Source organism: Budorcas taxicolor, chromosome 4 (assembly GCF_023091745.1).
Source record: "Budorcas taxicolor isolate Tak-1 chromosome 4, Takin1.1, whole genome shotgun sequence".
NCBI lineage: Eukaryota > Metazoa > Chordata > Mammalia > Artiodactyla > Bovidae > Budorcas > Budorcas taxicolor.
In genome coordinates, this window is record NC_068913.1 from 35,509,078 (window position 1) to 35,526,936 (window position 17,859).

At 37.3% G+C, this 17,859-nt stretch overlaps 1 protein-coding gene across 1 annotated transcript in view; it reads left to right on the forward strand.

The window, feature by feature from the left end:
• Positions 1-16,496, forward strand: part of ELAPOR2 (endosome-lysosome associated apoptosis and autophagy regulator family member 2) — a 211,372-nt gene extending 194,876 nt beyond the window's left edge. Inside the window, exons 19-22 of the mRNA XM_052638923.1 lie at positions 1,571-1,697; positions 6,662-6,840; positions 7,849-8,014; positions 16,437-16,496. Coding sequence (XP_052494883.1) covers positions 1,571-1,697; positions 6,662-6,840; positions 7,849-8,014; positions 16,437-16,496 — 532 coding nt within the window. The remainder of the gene's footprint in view (positions 1-1,570; positions 1,698-6,661; positions 6,841-7,848; positions 8,015-16,436) is intronic.
• The last annotated feature ends 1,363 nt before the right edge of the window (positions 16,497-17,859 follow it).

Consider the following 17,859-nt stretch of genomic DNA (forward strand, 5'->3'; position numbering starts at 1 on the left):
TTTCTTGCTTCAGTCAATAAGAATTTTGTATCCAGTAACAGCATGTTAATTTTTGAGCTATGCCATGTGTACCTGTCCTTAAAATGAAAGAGATAAGTTGACATAAAAGGCATACCCACCAGAAAGTAGGATTTTAAAGTCTGCATGCAGGTCCTGCCTGATGGTTGGTTCAGTGCAATCCCTCATCTGGGTCCAAGCCTTATTCATCATCACTGAGTGCCTTTTGTCAAAGGAAGTCATCCTCAGACTGAGGAAACCCAGGATTGCAGAACCATTTACATCACTGAGCTGTGTGTTGACTGATGGTGGTGTTTCTTTTTAACATTAGACAATTTTGTTTGTATGTCTTTCCCCTATCCTCTCCAGACCATGGACCTCTGTGTCCTTCTGTCCTCTAAACCACCTCACTTCTGTGCAATTACCTTAAACAGAAACTGCAAACCTCCTTCACCACCTAGTGCCCGTATGCCCAGTACTCAGTCACTGCCTTGTTCTTGAAGCTCCCATGACAAGACCTGCTTGCACTTTTGCTCCGATTCACTTACCATTCCATTCCTATGGCAGGAATTCCCTTGCGTCCATCCCTTTTATTTTAACTCCTATCTAGAATATTCTAGACATGGCTCAGGCATCACTTTCACCAATAAACTTTGGAGCTTTTTTTTGGTCATTACCTGTGCCTGTTTCTCCTTTAAAAAGAAAAAAAAAACTTGATAGAGATATAATGTACACACCATTGCAATTCACTCATTGAAAACATACACTTCAGTGGTTATTGTATATTCTGAGTGTGCAACCATCAGCCTAGCCGATTCTAGAACCTCTTCATCATTTCGCAAAGAAATCCCATACCCTTTAGCTATTATCTCCTTAAACCTAGTAAGTGGTTCCTAACTCTAAGCAATCACTAACCCATTTTCAAATGTTTTATAGAGCTTCCTATTATGGACTTAAATCTGGATAACATCATAAAAAATGTGGAATTTTTATTTGCTTCAGTCACTATGCATAATATTTTTGAAGTTCATTCAAGTAGGGGCATGCATCAGTACTGCATTGCTTTTTAAGGTGGAGTAATAATTCATTTTATGGGTATACCATGTTTTGTTCATCCATTCATCTGCTGATGGACGTTTTCATTGTTGCCACCTTTTGGATATTATGAATAATGCTGTTAGGAATATTCATGTACAAGTTTTTGTGTGGAGATAGCATTTTTATTTCTTTTGGGTATTTCCCTAAGAGTAGAATTGCTGAATCATATGATAATTCTGTTTAATTGTGTGAGAAACTGCCAGTTTCTTCCAAAGTTGCACCATTTTATACTCCCATCAGCAGAGTGTAAAGACTGAAATTGCCCAGCACCCTCCCAACTTTTGATTCTAGCTATCCTGGTTGGTGCAGAGCGGTATCTAGTTGTGGTGGTGTCTCCTTGAGACTTTTTTCCATGTGTTTCCTCTGCATCTATGTATTGCTTCCCAGTATGCAGTATGTGCTCAAATGTTGATTGGACTCAATTGACTGTGTTACAAAAGCTGTTGATTTTGTTGCTTTCCATGATTTATTTCAGCAAGTGTCCAGCAGGCACCTGTGATGGATGTACATTCTATTTCCTGTGGGAGAGTGTGGAAGCTTGCCCTCTGTGCACTGAACATGACTTCCATGAGATTGAGGGTGCCTGTAAGAGAGGATTTCAGGTAAGGGGCAAACTGTCTAAGCAGAACTGTGTCATTGAAGATACAACGGTTCAGTCCAGTATCACATTACAGCATAGACATTTAGATTCAGTAGTGTGGCTAAAGCTTATAGTTAACTTAATGAGACATTAATATATATCTAAAATAAAGTTTGATACCTATACTTCTGTATGCTGAGGTAGCTGAAGATGTGTACTGGAATTGGGAAAATAAATTATACAAATGGGTTGTAGACTATGGGTATTTACCGAGATCATAAATGATATAATGAATCCAAGATATAGCTTATAGAATGCAGTTATAGGTATAATTAAGATGAGGATAATAAAACTGACTCTCCACAAGAAGCATATATAAAGCGTAAATCTTATGTGCACTCACACACGTTAATCAAGATCCTACTCTATGTTTTCTCTGCATTCACTTACTTGTTTTTTAAAAGTAAAGTTAGGATTCTATTTTGTTTTCTTTATACATTTAATATATTTCCCTTGTCATTAATTTTTTTAAAAAATGACTTTTTTTTATAGAGAAATGTTCCCTGGTGGCTCAGACAGTAAAGCGTCTGTCTACAATGTGGGAGACCCGGGTTTGAGCCCTGGGTTGGGAAGATACCCTGGAGAAGGAAATGGCAATCCACTCCAGTACTATTGCCTAGAAAATCCCATGGACAGAGGAGCCTGGTAGGCCCCAGTCTATGGGGTCTCAAAGAGTCAGACACGACTGAGTGACTTCACTTCACTTCATTCTATTATGTATGCAATTTGAAATTTGATAATTTCCCTGTTGAACATTTAAGAAAAAATTGAAAATCATCTTTTTGTAAATAACTCTATAGTGAATATCTTTGTTAGACATTTGATTCTTTCCTTAGAGTTTATTGCTAGAAAGATATGGCCATTATTAAGGTTCTTGATACTTATTATACTATTAATAAATTGCTTTGGTTACATCAATTTGCTCTTATACTAATATGATGTTTGAGAGCACCCACTTCACTATACCAGCTTTGATTAGTACTATATAAAAGCACACTTTTCCTCTTTCAAAATGACTTACTACTTCATCCTCTCTAAATTCCATTGAAATTACACTGAAGGAGCACAGATGAGGGGATTCATCAGTACCAGTGGTGAGGACCCTATTGGAAAATGGACATCAGAGGATCAGAGATTCCAGTGGGATTGGAGGGCATGGCAACCCATTCCAGTATTCTTGCCTGGAGAATCCCCATGGACAGAGGAGCCTGGTGGGCTATAGTCAGTGGGGTCGCATGAGTAGGACACTACTAAGTGACTCAGCAAAGAACACAGCACACCAGGTAGATGGGATAGAACTGACTTTCAGGTCAGCGTGGAGCACGCTAGGGTACTCACTGTGGACGGTGATCAGAGAAGGGAGCTGTTCTATCCAGGAAACTCTTAAAGAGCTTGTAGTTGGCAGGTTGGAGGGTCCAAGTGGGAGAAGAAATCGGAATGCCCCCACCCAGTCCCATACACTCAGCATATTTGGAAGCAGTAGTTTCCACCTCTAAGGAAAACAAAACCAAACAAAACATTGAGAACTATTCTCGAAACTGGTATTTTCCATTTTTGAATGACAGTGAACCTGTAGTAAGAAATGCATGCTACATCAAGCCTAGGAAATAGACACAAACTCAGAAACATAGAGATATGCCTAAAAATAAAATTGTTTTATGAAACAATACTTACTTTAATATTTTATTCTTATCGAGCATAGGCATAATAGTACAAAATGTTTCATTAATACGTTAATACAAAATGGAGACATCTCCAAATAGATAACACTAAACCAAAAATTAGGAAATACTTAATTCAGTAAGTGTGTTTACTTGTTGATAGCTCACACCGGCTCAGAGCAACAGAGCCAAAACTGCTCAAATATCTTAGGCATGGCTGAACCAGTTTCCTTTAAACCTTTGTAAGTGGGTCAAAGATAAAAATTTCAATCTCAAAAAATGGTTTCTTTTTAATCCTCATAATAATAATGATACATTTTTATGCTTCACAGTGGAAATTAATCTTTATCTTTTCTCTAGAATTATGATAAACTTCCTACCTTATAATTATTTTTTTAAGAGTAAATGAAAAATAAAAGATGCATTCCTTTCTTTGGCCACCAAGTTTAATTCAGGAGTTTTGAGAAGCCAAATGACCTTTTATCCAAACATTCTTCAATATTTAATATTTCTCTTCTGAAAGGTAGTGATTATAAGTTTGAGACAATGGGGAGGCAACTATTTCTCTAATTTTATCTTGTTCAAACTATCTTCATTAAAAAAACCTCTGTTCAACATCTTATAAGAATGATTGAAACAGATAGTTGTGAGGTGATGCTTTTTAAATGTTTGGTTTTGCTTTAAGAATAATACCTTTCAGAACACTTTGTTGTGTTTGATATGTTGAGGTGTGTAACTCCCCCTATAGTTCCAAATTTATTTTGAGAAATATTAAAATCAGTTAAATATGCCTTTCTGTTATGTTTAGATGTCAAATTTGAAAATATTTGCCAGATGAGAGTGAGCTTCAAATAGAAAAAAATGAAATGTCCTTCTTCAGGGTATTCATTGCAATAGCAGACAAATGGGTTTGATGCAGTAAGTGGCTATGTTTACTGCCAATCTCTGAATATTATAGTTTGAAATGTCTGTTCTTTGGTGAGTTTTCAATACACATGACAACTTTCCCTGCGTCTTCCATTATGTCAGTGAACCAGGATGGATTTCTTTGGATGCCAAAGCCTTTTGATATTAAAAAATGATTGTAAAATGTTGAGATGGGTATCTTTTAATTTTTAAATAATTCTACTGTGTTTCTATTATATTGTCTGCTCCATTCTTTATAGTTTTGCACTTGATATTGACTGAGAATATGTTTCTCTAATTTTATAAAGATGTATAATCCAGACGCACATGAAGTTAAATTTACACACTACAATTCCTCCACATACAGCTGATATAAACTAAAAGAGCTGCATGACTTGTGATAAAGTGCTCTTATCACATTGAATCTCAAAAATCCATACCAGGTTCTAAGTACGTATTAAGCATTACTTCTAAATATTATATAGTGGTAGAGATTTGAAGAGATAGTGTGTTATTACTGGGAGGTAAGTTTTAAAATTTATCTCACTCTGTTCACCAAATATCCTTACATGCTGCAAGAATAAATTTTTCAGCTGCTCTGTCAGCCATTTTCTTGTTTGCCAAAGACATGACTTAATGTAGGGAGGTGAAAGTGGAAGTAAAACTCACTCAGTCATGTCCAACTCTTTGTGACCCCATGACTGTATAGTCCCTGGAATTCTCCAGGCCAGAATACTGGAGTGGGTAGCCTTTCCCTTCTCCAGGAGATCTTCCCAACCCAGGGATCGAACCCCAGGTCTCCCACATGGCAGGCAGATTCTTTACCAGCTGAGCCACAAGGGAAGCCCCTAATATAGGGATAAAATTTTGTAATTAATAGAATGACTAAGAAATGTATAGAATGATCAAGTTACAGAATGACTAGAAATTCTGTCAATAGCTTGAGTTTATTTTTCCTTAACAATATGAGCAGCTTATTGAGAAGTTAAAATCTCTGGGTTTACAAGTATGTGTCTTTTTAATTCTGAAGTTTTAATGGCTTGTTTATAAGACCATCATTGAACATTAGAGCTTGCCATTTGCTTTGGGTGTAGCTTATGTGATACAACCATATAAACTCTTTCACAGCCTTTTTTTTTCTCTTGTTGGAACACCCTTGAGTTGAAATCAGTGTTTGCTGACTGGACTTAATATTTATCTCTTTATTGTCATTATTTACATGTAGAGAGGCAGCAGTTCAACCTTGTTCATGCCTCCTCATTCCTCACCTTTCTTATAAAAATTATATGAGCCCTTTAAAAAATAATTTATTCACATTAAGTTTAATAAAGTGTTACACTAAATTTTTTTTCAATTACTAACATCCTTTCTAAAAAGTTCTCAACCAAAACTTTGTTGAAACTTTTCCTCAAAGTAAATAGGATTCTCCTACACATCATTTACTTCAAGACTAACTGTGAAAGTGTGTGAGTGTGTGAAATTAAACATTATGGTGTTATGCTTCTGTTAGCGTGTAGATAAAGTTACCATCATTCACCAGAAAATTTCAGGAGGCACACTGAGTAAAAAATGTAATGCCTCATGTCATTTAATGTCACTGGACATAATCGTCATGCAGATTGCTACTGGTCACTGTATATGTTGAAATATATGAGGAATCATGCCTGTACTCTGATTTTTGTCTTTGATCTCTTATTTGATCTGTTCATTAAATTGCTGGTTGAGACCCATTGTTTTTATTTTACTATTTACTAGTTGATTGCAGGGAGCAGTTTGAAAACATTGCCCTAGCAAAGTTGTCATCTACTTTGGGAGGACTAGAGTAAGTCCCTCAGCTGGGTAGCAATGACCCAGAATAACCTGCTCCTTATTTTGGCCTGGGGAAGGGGGTGCAGTCTGCATGCCTACCCCACACTAGTCACCTAAGTCTGCCAGTCATGCTCTGCCTGTATGTCTGGCTCCAGGATCTGTTCTGCTATGCAGGGGAGAGGCTTTTTGGGGAAATGGATCTACGTGATGAGTTAAAACCCGTCCCAGTTAGTTATATTAAACAACCCAAGCTTTCATTCAAAAACATGATTAAGTCAGGCTCGTCACATATTTGAAGAAAATAGCTCAAATGGGAGTCATTTTTGTTCGACCTTCTTATAAGGAAGCGAACATGATCTGACAGTTCATGGTCTTGTTGCATTTTCATTCATCATTTCCTTATTCTCTCTCTCCTATATCTCTTTCCTCTCTTCGTGGAGCTTCAGCTTAGATGAAAGCTGAATAATCCTCTCTGCCTACTGTCAATAAAGGGTTAGCAAGACCTCCTCCTTCTAAATCTAATTTCTATGTCCTCTTTGTGTTTTGGAAGGAAACTTTATATGTATGGAATGAGCCTAAGTGGTGCATTAAAGGAATTTCTTTGCCTGAGAAAAAGTTGTCAACCTGTGAAACAGTTGACTTTTGGCTAAAAGTGGGAGCAGGCGTGGGAGCTTTTACAGCTGTTTTGCTGGTGGCTCTAACTTGCTACTTCTGGAAAAAGAATCAGAAGTAAGTAACCCCTGAATAAGAATGAGGAATCTCTTTTGTCGTGAAAATTTTAGGTTTAATCACCATACTCAACAATTTCTCCCAGAGCCAAAAGAATTTTCTCCTAGTTGAAAGAGTTATGGGAAAGGTCTTTAAGAAGGCAAATGGAATGGTTGTTACTCTGATAACACAAAGACTAGAGAACATTAGAGATAATTGCACTGGACTCACTGTTTTTGTAAGATAGAGAACAGAGGCTCCAGGCTACTCAGGTAGATGGGAGTAGAGCTCAGAGCAAAAGGCAGATTTTCTCTGTGTGTCTATTTTATTTTCATGACATCATGCTGCCTTCTTGCCCCATCATTGTTTTTTCAGTTTCTTGTGGGCAAATATTTGCAAAGAAACAGACTAAGCATATAGGCAAGTATCATCTTTATTTACTCCAGGACTTCAAGAATCTGAAGTTGAGTATTTGGTCTAACTACCAATTATATATTGATACATTATATGATTAGGCTTTTAAAAAATGATTTACCTGTCAGTGGGGCTGTGAAAGTTCTTTTTTGTATTATCTAAGGACAGTTATAATCTGAGGTGGGAAATAGAAAGCAATGAGTGAAAGAAGTAGTAAAGACCAAATCACTTGCCTATATATGTTCTCATCTTATGAACTAAACTTTGGAAAACTGCATATTAAATTAGTTCCCAAATATTTGTAAATGATGAAAATTTATTCATACCTCTTATTTTCTCTGTTTTTCAAAAGTTTGTCATAATTGGCCACTTTATGTGATGTAAAATAAATGTAATAGAATTAACTATATTGTACTGATTCTCTGAAATTCTGGAAAAGATTGGTATGTAGATGGTAGATTAATGAGACCATATAGTGTTATGGTGATGGGTGAAGGAAATCTGTTGGTGAAGCAACTTTATTCCAAGACAATTAGCTGGTGTATGACCACCCCAAATAAGTATTAATTTATATTAAAAGCCTCTTTATCTATTTATATATTTACCACCACTTAGACTGGAGTACAAATATTCCAAATTAGTGATGACTACGAACTCAAAGGAGTGTGAACTCCCAGCTGCAGACAGCTGTGCTATCATGGAAGGAGAAGATAATGAAGAGGAAGTTGTATATTCCAATAAACAGACCCTACTGGGAAAACTCAAATCCTTGGCAACAAAGGTAACAGCAGAATTTTAACCTGGTAATACTGTGTGTTTATGAGTAAGAGGCCATATTAACCTAACAGCAACATTCTTGAAAACTCTGTCATGTAACATATCTATATCTCTGTGGGTATTTATCTGGTAGAAATACTTTTGGAAATACAGAAAGATGTAAATACAAGAATAATCACTGCAGTATTGTTTTGCTGGTTAACCAGGTAGAAACAACTTTTAACACCATCAGGAAGTATATATTTCCATATATCAAAGCAGTGGGATGCTGTGCAGTCCTGCAGCTGGTACAGATGGAGATGTCTGTGTGTACTGATATGTCAGTAGGTCCAAGGTCAGTGAAGTGAGAGCAACCGTAGGCTATCACATTTATATTAAATGTACATTTATATTAGTATCTGAACAGGAAACTACGAATGATAGCTGCATTTTGAGAGTTTTTAATTAATGGGTGTCTTTCATCTTTGAAGTAATACGGTTTTGTAATATTTGAATTTGTACAAAGATAATGTATTAATAGTATTACAAAAACAATTTTAGGTAAATAAATGATCCAATGTTTATTTATGTAGTTTGTTTTAGAACAAGATTGTTTCATTTAGAGAAAATAAAAGTTATATAAAATGTTGAGATATTACCTTATCAGATGGTATCACATTCATCAGCTTTGAAATGATTACTATTTCTAAACAGATAACATGAAGCTTTACATATTATTTGTAAACACATTTTATTGACTTAAAAGATAAAACATGGCACTTTACTTTTGCAAGATTGAAAATAGAATGAAACATGAAAGAAACTGCATTTCAAAGGATTTTCAGCAGGCAGGGCATGTGGCAAAGATTACATTTATTGTGAGTGCTTTAGTAATCATTTCCTAATTTAGGTACATAAATATATCATAGGGGATCATTTAAAAATAAATGAATAAGCCCTATTCTCCTTATACTAATGGCTATTTGATTTTGCTTATTATGCTAGTTTATGGAGGGTACTATTGCTAAGAGACAGTGAATGTACAGTGATTGTCAAGAGCTGAGAATTTACCCTACTTATAAGCTAACAAGTGAGCCTCCTATGATTTCATGGATACTTTAGAAGACATAGAATTTCTGATCAGAGACAAAGGACAGTTTAAATGGTCATAACAGAAGCACTAGCCAAAACCTCAGCATTTATCCCAGTTTCAAAGCCTCACTTCCTACAGATGGCTCTTGGTGAGCTGCATTATAGGTAAGGAACCTATAATGAACTTGGGAACCTAAATCTTTTAGAATGGGCAGCAAGCATCTCTGCCCTTGTTCCAAAGAGAGATATTATTGTTATTGTACTGGACAGTTAGCATCCTCATTCATTGCTCCAGAGGGAAACACTGTTTTCAAGACTGTACGTGAGCTTGCCCTTTGCTCTGGAAGGATATAACATCTTCAAAGGTCGCTTTCTATATAAAGACTTTTGAAAAGGTGCCAGTGCCTGGTGGCTCAGATGGTAAAGCGCCTGTCTACAATGCGGGAGACCCAAGTTTGATCCTCGGGTCGGGAAGATCCCCTGGAGAAGGGAATGGCAATCCACTCCAGTACTATTGCCTGGAGAATCCCATGAACAGAGGAGCCTGGTAGGCTATAGTCCATGGGGTCGCAAAGAGTCGGACACAACTGAGCGGCTTCACTTTCACTTTGAAAAAGTAGTCTAGAACAAAGGGGAATCAGTGTTGTATTCACAAGATATGCAGAAATACCAAAGAACCATAGAGAGTTGTCTCCCAACAAAATCCAAACCTCCGTAGCAGTTTGCATCTGCTCATCCCAAATTCCTAATCGTTCCTTCTCCTGCCCCTCATCCTTGGCAACCACAAGTTTCTTCTCTATGTTTCTATTTCGTAGATAAGTTCATTTGTGTCATATTTTAGATTCTACATATCAGTGATATCATATGGTGTCTTTTTTAAATGACTGACTTCATTTAGTAATTAATCTCTAGTTCTATCCATGTTGCTGCAAATGGCATGATTTCATACATTTTTTTTATTCCATCTTTTTAAATTTATTAGCTACCCATAGAGTGAGTGTGAATAACAAGTCAGTTTTCCCTCCAGGAATCTACTCTGATTAGCCAAGAGTTGTCTGATTTTGAAAAGATCTTCGCAGTTGTCTAAGAGCTACATGATCTATGGAGGATGTTTTCATAAACAGTTAAATTATGACCACTTAGGACCACTTCTAGGGTACAAGCTATGCTGCTTCTAGGAGAGAAGTTAATGTCTGGTTCTTACAAAAAGTATAGTCCTGTAGGTACACTTGGTGCCAGCGGAAAGAAAGAATTTATTTATGATTGTTAGGGACACCAAGTGGAATCTCTTTAGCTAGGCAGCACTGGTTGATAGTGCCTGTGACCTTCTTGCTGGCTTATAAACCTTAGTGTTTCTGCTTCACCTCTGACAGCTGTGTCTCTTTGTCTTTGGAGAGACTGCTTGAGGACAGTTAGTCCAGCTTTTCCTGTTTGCCCATGCCTCAGACTGGGTGGTATTTGTCCACTCCATGGAATGATTGAGTGATGGGAATGGACATGTCGATTGTTGTTATTTTGGGGCAGAAACTGGCACCATACCGGCTATTTCTATACTTTTCATTAAGTTTAAGGGGGAATGGCAACCAAAATGTGGTGAAAGCATCTGCTGGATTTGGTAAACAGTAGACTTAAATCTAAGGCACTTGCAAGAATTTGAGAGTGGAACATTTTCCTTCATAGGGAGGTGAAAGGGTAATTTTGAAAATCAAAAACCTTTGCATCTCTCAGGGTGTAAGGTAACTCCTTCCCAGGTGCCTCATTATCAAACTACACTGTTGATCCTCCACTGCCACAAATCAGTATGTCCCTTTCAGTAGCTGAAATTCCACCTTATTTCTATTCATCTACTGGAGTTCTGTGCCTGTGAACATTCATGTCCAGGAAGGTCAAGGGCTTTTAAACACACTTAGGGAGACCTAGTGTGTTTTGAACCTTTCTCCATGTGGGCTACAGTAGAAGTCTTTTTTTTTTTTTTTTTTTTTTTTTTTTAACTGGAGTGTAGCAGCTTTACAGTGTTGTGTTAATTTCTGCTGTACTAACAAAGTGAGTCAGTGATACACATACATTCAGTTCAGTTCAGTTCGGTCGCTCAGTCGTATCCGACTCTTTGCAACCCCATGAATTGCAGCATGCCAGGCCTCCCTGTCCATCAACAACTCCCAGAGTTCACTCAGACTCACATCCATCGAGTCAGTGATGCCATCCAGCCATCTCATCCTCTGCCATCCCCTTCTCCTCCTGCCCCCAATCCCTCCCAGCATCAGAGTCTTTTCCAATGAGTCAGCTCTTCCCACGAGGTGGCCAGAGTACTGGAGTTTCAGCTTTAGCATCATTCCTTCCAATGAAATCCCAGGGCTGATCTCCTTCAGAATGGACTGGTTGGATCTCCTTGCAGTCCAAGGGACTCTCAAGAGTCTTCTCCAATACCACAGTTCAAAAGCATCAATTCTTTGGTGCTCAGCTTTCCTCACAGTCCAACACTCACATCCATACATGACTACTGGAAAAACCATAGCCTTGACTAGACGGACCTTTGTTGGCAAAGTAATGTCTCTGCTTTTGAATATGCTATCTAGGTTGGTCATAACTTTTCTTCCAAGGAGTAAGCATATTTTAATTTCATGGCTGCAGTCACCATATGCCGTGATTTTGGAGCCCCCCAAAATAAAGTTTGACACTGTTTCCACTGTTTCTCCATCTGTTGCCCATGAAGTGATGGGACCAGATGCCATAATGTTCGTTTTATGAATGTTGAGCTTAAAGGCAACTTTTTTACTCTCCACTTTCACTTTCATCAAGAGGCTTTTGAGTTCCTCTTCACTTTCTGCCATAAGGGTGGTGTCATCTGCATATCTGAGGTTATTGATATTTCTCCCGGCCATCTTGATTCCAGCTTGTTTTTCTTCCTGTCCAGCGTTTCTCATGATGTACTCTACATATAAGTTAAATAAGCAGGGTGACAGTATACAGCCTTGATGTACTCCTTTTCCTATTTGGAACCAGTCTGTTGTTCCATGTCCAGTTCTAACTGTTGCTTCCTGACCTGCATACAGATTTCTCAAGAGGCAGGTCAGGTGGTCTGGTATTCCCATCTCTTGAAGAATTTTCCACAGTTGATTGTGATCCACACAGTCAAAGGCTTTGGCATAGTCAATAAAGCAGAAATAGATGTTTTTCTGGAACTTTCTTGCTTTTTCCATGATCCAGCGGATGTTGGCAATTTGATCTCTGGTTCCTCTGCCTTTTCTAAAACCAGCTTGAACATCAGGAAGTTCACCGTTCACGTATTGCTGAAGCCTGGCTTGGAGAATTTTGAGCATTACTTTACTAGCGTGTGAGATGAGTGCAATTGTGCGGTAGTTTGAGCACTCTTTGGCATTGCCTTTCTTTGGGATTGGAATGAAAACTGACCTTTTCCAGTCCTGTGGCCACTGCTGAGTTTTCCACATTTGCTGGCATATTGAGTGCAGCACTTTCACAGCATCATCTTTCAGGATTTGAAATAGCTCCACTGGAATTCCATCACCTCCACTAGCTTTGTTCATAGTGATGCTTTCTAAGGCCCACTTGACTTCACATTCTAGGATGTCTGGCTCTAGGTGAGTGATCACACCATCGTGATTATCTGGGTTGTGAAGATCTTTTTTGTACATATATCCCCTCTTTTTAAAATTTCCTTGCCATTTAGGGTTCCATGGAGCATTGAGTAGAGTTCCCTGTGCTGTATAGTTTGTTCTCATTAGTCATCTACTTTATACATAATAGTGTATATATATGTCAACCCCGATCTCCCAGTTCATCCTTCCCCCTCTTCCCCACCTTGGTGCTCATGTTTGTTCTCTACATCTGTGCATGCTTTCTGCCTTGCACAGAGGTTCATCTGTACCATTTTTCTAGATTCCACATTTATGGAATAATATACAATATTATTTTTTCTGACTTACCTCACTCATGGATGACAGTCTCTAGGTCCATCCATGTCTCTGAATGGCAGTTTTGTTTCTTTTTAAGGCTGAATGATAACCTATTGTATATACATACCACGTCTTCTTTATTGATTCCTCTGTTGATGGACATTTAGTTTGCTTCCATGTCCTGATGATTGTTTATAGTGCTACAGTGAACACTGAGGTGCATGTATCTTTTGGAATTATGGTTTTCTCCAGGAATACACCCAGGAGTGGGATTGCTGGGTCATATGGTAGTTCTATTTTTAGTTCTTTAAGGAACCTCCATACTCTTCTCCATAGTGGCTGTGTCAGTTTACATTTCCACCAATGGTGCAAGAGGGCTCCCTTTTCTCCCTTTTCTTGCACCAATGGTGCAAGAGGGCTCCCTTTTCTCCACACAATAAATATAGCCTTTATTGTTTATAGATTTTTTGATGATGGCCATTCTGACCAGTGTGAGGTAATACCTCATTGTGGTTTTGATTTGTGTTTCTCTAATAATTAGTGAGGCTGAACATCTTTTCATGTGCCTCCTGGCCATCTGTATGGCCATTTCTTCTTTGGAGAAATGTCTGTTTAGGTCTGCCACCCATTTTTTGATTGGGGTGTTTGTTTTTATTTGATATTGAGCTACAGGTGCTTTTTGTATATTTTGGAGATTAATCCCCTGTCAGTTGCTTCATTTGCCGATAATTTCTTCCATTCTGAGAGTTGCCTTTGTCTTGTTTATGGTTTCTTTTGCTGTGGAAAAGATTTTAAGTTTGATTAGGTCCCATTTGTTTATTTCTATTTTCATTCCTTTAGGAGGTGGGTCATAAAAGATCTTGCTGTGATTTATAGCAAAGAGTGTTCTGGCTGCATTTTTCTCTGAGAGTTGTATAGTGTCTGGCCTTACATTTAGGTCTTTAAGCCATTTTTAGTTTATTTTTGTGTATGATTTTAGCAAGTGTTCTAATTTCATTTTTTCACAGGTGGCTGTCCAGTTTTCCCAGAACAACTTATTGAAGAGACCGTCTTTTCTCCATTGCATATTCTTGCCTCCTTTGTCATAGATTAAGTCACCATAGGTGTTTGAGTTTATCTCTAGGATTTATATCCTGTTCCATTGATCTGTGTTTCTGTTTTGTGCCAGTACCGTCATGTCTTGGTTACTGTAGCTTTACTGGATAATTTGAAGTCAGGGAGGGTGATTTCTCCAGCTCTGTTTTTATTTCTCAGGATTGCTTTGGCTATTCATGATCTTTTTATTTCCTTACAAATTATAAATGTTTTTGTTCTATTTCTAAGAAAAATGCCATTGATAATTTGATAGGGATTTCATTGAATCTGTAGATTGCTTTGGGTAGTATAGTAATTTTCATAGTATTGATTCTTCCAATTAAGAACATGATATAATCTCTCCACCTGTTTATTGTTGTCTTTGATTTCTTTCATCAGTATATTATAGTTTTCTAAGTACAGGTCTTTTGCCTCCTTAGGTAGGTTTATTCCTAGGTGTTTTATTCTTTTTGTTACATGGCAGGAGTATTGAATAGGGTCTCTTGGAGGACAACAGAAGAGAAAAGAATACATTCTTTAGTGACAGGCTAAGGAGAAACTTCTGGGAGAAGTTGGATTTTCTTTGGATTCTTGAATTTAGAGCTTTAAAAGATCATTTTGTATGCCTCTTTATTTAATGCATGAGTAAACTGAGACCTACCAAGAGAGGGTGAGTTAGGAATTAGAAACTGCATTTTCTGAGTCCCAATTCATAATTTTTCTTTCTCCATGCTAGTGTTTCAGTACTTTTTCCCAACCATTGATTGATAGCCAATGATGTGTGAGGCCTTGGGTCATTTTATGGGAATTAAAAAGTGATAGAATTCCTGCCATCAGGAGATTCCAGTTAATTAGTGATGTTAACCACATACACATACACATATGTATGTATATATCCCACCATATCAGTTATAGGAGCAAAATCCCCTGTGAATACAGAGGACATGGTGATGAAAGCCCTGTGAAGCAAACATGACTGTATAGAGGGCTTCCAGTGTTTTACTTGAAACATTGCCTGGAGGATAACCAACAGGTCTCTGCCTCCCCTTCCTGAGGAACAGCTTAAATCAAATCTTCTTAAAGCAAGGCCACAAAAACCTCAGCGTTCCCTTCTAGTTCATGGCTGATGTCTAATACTCTTTCCTGTAAATACACAGTGAGATCCTTGAGGGCAGGCACTTTGTATCCCATAAAGTCTAGTCCATGTTCCTGTTCCTGCAACATATGGATGTTTAACAAATATTTGGATTATCGGTGGTTATTCCTACAAAATTAAGGCTGGGATATGTGAGACTTGAAGTAGATTCTCCTAGAACCAGTGGGTTAGGGTGCTGCAACCTGCAGGCTGCTCTCCCAGGGATTTGTTGCCTGGGCAGAGGCAGGGAAATGGGATATGCTGGTTTGCATTGTGATTTTTTTTTTCTTTTTCTGTAATCCTGACCATGTAGCCCTAAAGTGGATCTGAAGTCTTGGACTTCTCTGCTCAAATGGGAGAAGATACAAAAGGAAACTGATTCTTCTTGACAGATACTCAGAATCTATTTCCTGTTATTTTCTCATTTCACTTTTCGGTTTTATACACATATCCATGTGCACCCAGGACTGATCTGCTTCATATTTCTTTTACTTTTAAAATAATCCTATTTCTTTTCATCTTTTTTCTCCTCAACAGCATAGTCTCTCCACTACATTATAGCAGCCTTTGGAAAGCTTTGTCTAGCAATGAAAACATTGGGAGAAATTTCACTACTTCCTTTTCTCCCCATTAAAGAAGAATAATTTATCTTAATAGATTACATTTTGAATGCATTATAAAACAAATTCCATCAATGATATACTTGCATTCAAATTTTGATTTATTATCTGAGATGGCTTGTTTTTAATATCTTTAGTAAACATGATCCCCAAAGATTTTCCTTAAACTTACCAGTGAACCCAAATGATCTTATGTCTTATTTGTGTTCTCTTTATTTCTGCTCTCCTTTTTTCTTATTATTTACCCTATGTTATCTTGAGAATATTTAGTTTACTATCTGCAGTTTACATGGATAGGTCATCTCTTTGAGCACTCAGATCAGATGTCCTCCTTGGAAGGGTCTCAGTGAATTTCTTCATAAGGATCACAGCTGTATCTTTTGGTATCTATTACAGTCATGTGTTTGCTTCTATTTTGGATTGTGTGTCTTTGGGGTAGGCATGCTATCTGTTTTACATCTACTACCCTCCCCTTTAAATGTAAAATCCCAATTATGAGTGGCTGGTACATACATTGAACTGACTTCAGAACTTACTTTCTGGGTAGGTAAGATCCTAAAACTTACTGTAATTTTAATGAGTTGTTTTTGTCTTTATATTTTCCACCCATAGGAAAAAGAAGACCATTTTGAATCTGTTCAACTGAAATCCTCAAGATCTCCAAATATATGAAAAGACAGTGCTGTAGCTGTCAGACTAATGAACAAAGAAACCCATTCTCTAGTTTTACAGAACCATAGTTTAGAGCCTGTCCTCATTTCCGGCACATTGGCGATATTACAGAGGAGGGCCACGTCACTGAGAAGGGAAGGAGGTTGAAATGTTAGATTGCCTTATCACATGGTCAAGTGTCTTGCCAAAAATGAGAAAGCAAATGGTTTGAGTCTCAACTGAAGATGAAGCTCAACTCAGGAAGAGATTTATCTGTATATACACATAACTCAAAACCAAGGTTAAGCCCACCAGTGCACTGCTGATGCATGCCGTATAATTAATGGGTAATTTTTCTTCTTTATAAATTCTATATAAAAAGTGTGTTTGGAGGGCTGATGTGAGCATATTCATTGTGATCCCATGTATGTCTTTTCTTTGTTTATATTATGGGGAAGATTGAAAAATTTTTTAAGGTACAGTTATTTTTCCCATTATTTATTTTCCTGACCAACCTTTAAACATGTTTTCTATTAAAAATGATGAACAAAGAAAGACGATAGATTTTTCATTTTTCCATAGGGTATCCTTCTTGATTTCAGGAGCCTAAGTAAACAGTAATTCTTAATGAAGAGTCAGCATGTGTTTGGGTTATCTAAACTTATAATCGCCTTTGAAATTCCATCCTTGTTGGAACTGGTAAGAAGGGCTTTTTAAGAAATGGGATTCTTAAAAAAAATAAATAAAAAGGCAAAGAGAAGCTTAGACTTTCCCCTAATAAAAACAAGCTGACACTATCACAGAAGTCAAATGGCTTGAAACAATTTATGTAATACTTGAAGTATAATTTAGAATGAATAGGAAAGCTTTTTTTTTTTTTTATCAAATCACTTGCAAAGTCATGAAAAAAAAGTGGGATGGCTTGTGTATCAGTACAGATAACTGTACAGAGGTACTGGGATAATGTATGGCCTCCCGAAAATGGCAGTGGGTACATTTGCCCTGTGTCAAGCATCAAAGGTTACACGCTAGACTGTAAGGATTGTTACTTCCATAGAAGTTTGCTTTTTAAGTTACTTAGAAATTCAATTTTAGAATATTGCATATATCTGTACTCAAAATAAGAATGTTGTTGTACCATAAGCAGCTATGAAATCAGTATTATTGCTCTTATTAAAAAATGATCCAGATAATTGTGGTATTTTCTCTAATGGACAGGTTCTACTGATATTAGCAGGAATTGAATATTTATCGAAAGAAGTTTGAACGAAGCTGGGTACGACCAATTTTGTGTAAACTTGTTTTAAAACTAGGAAAGAGGGGAGTTTCCTGACCATTTATAATCTAAGGTGATCTTGTTTGATTTCAATAAACAGTGATCTTT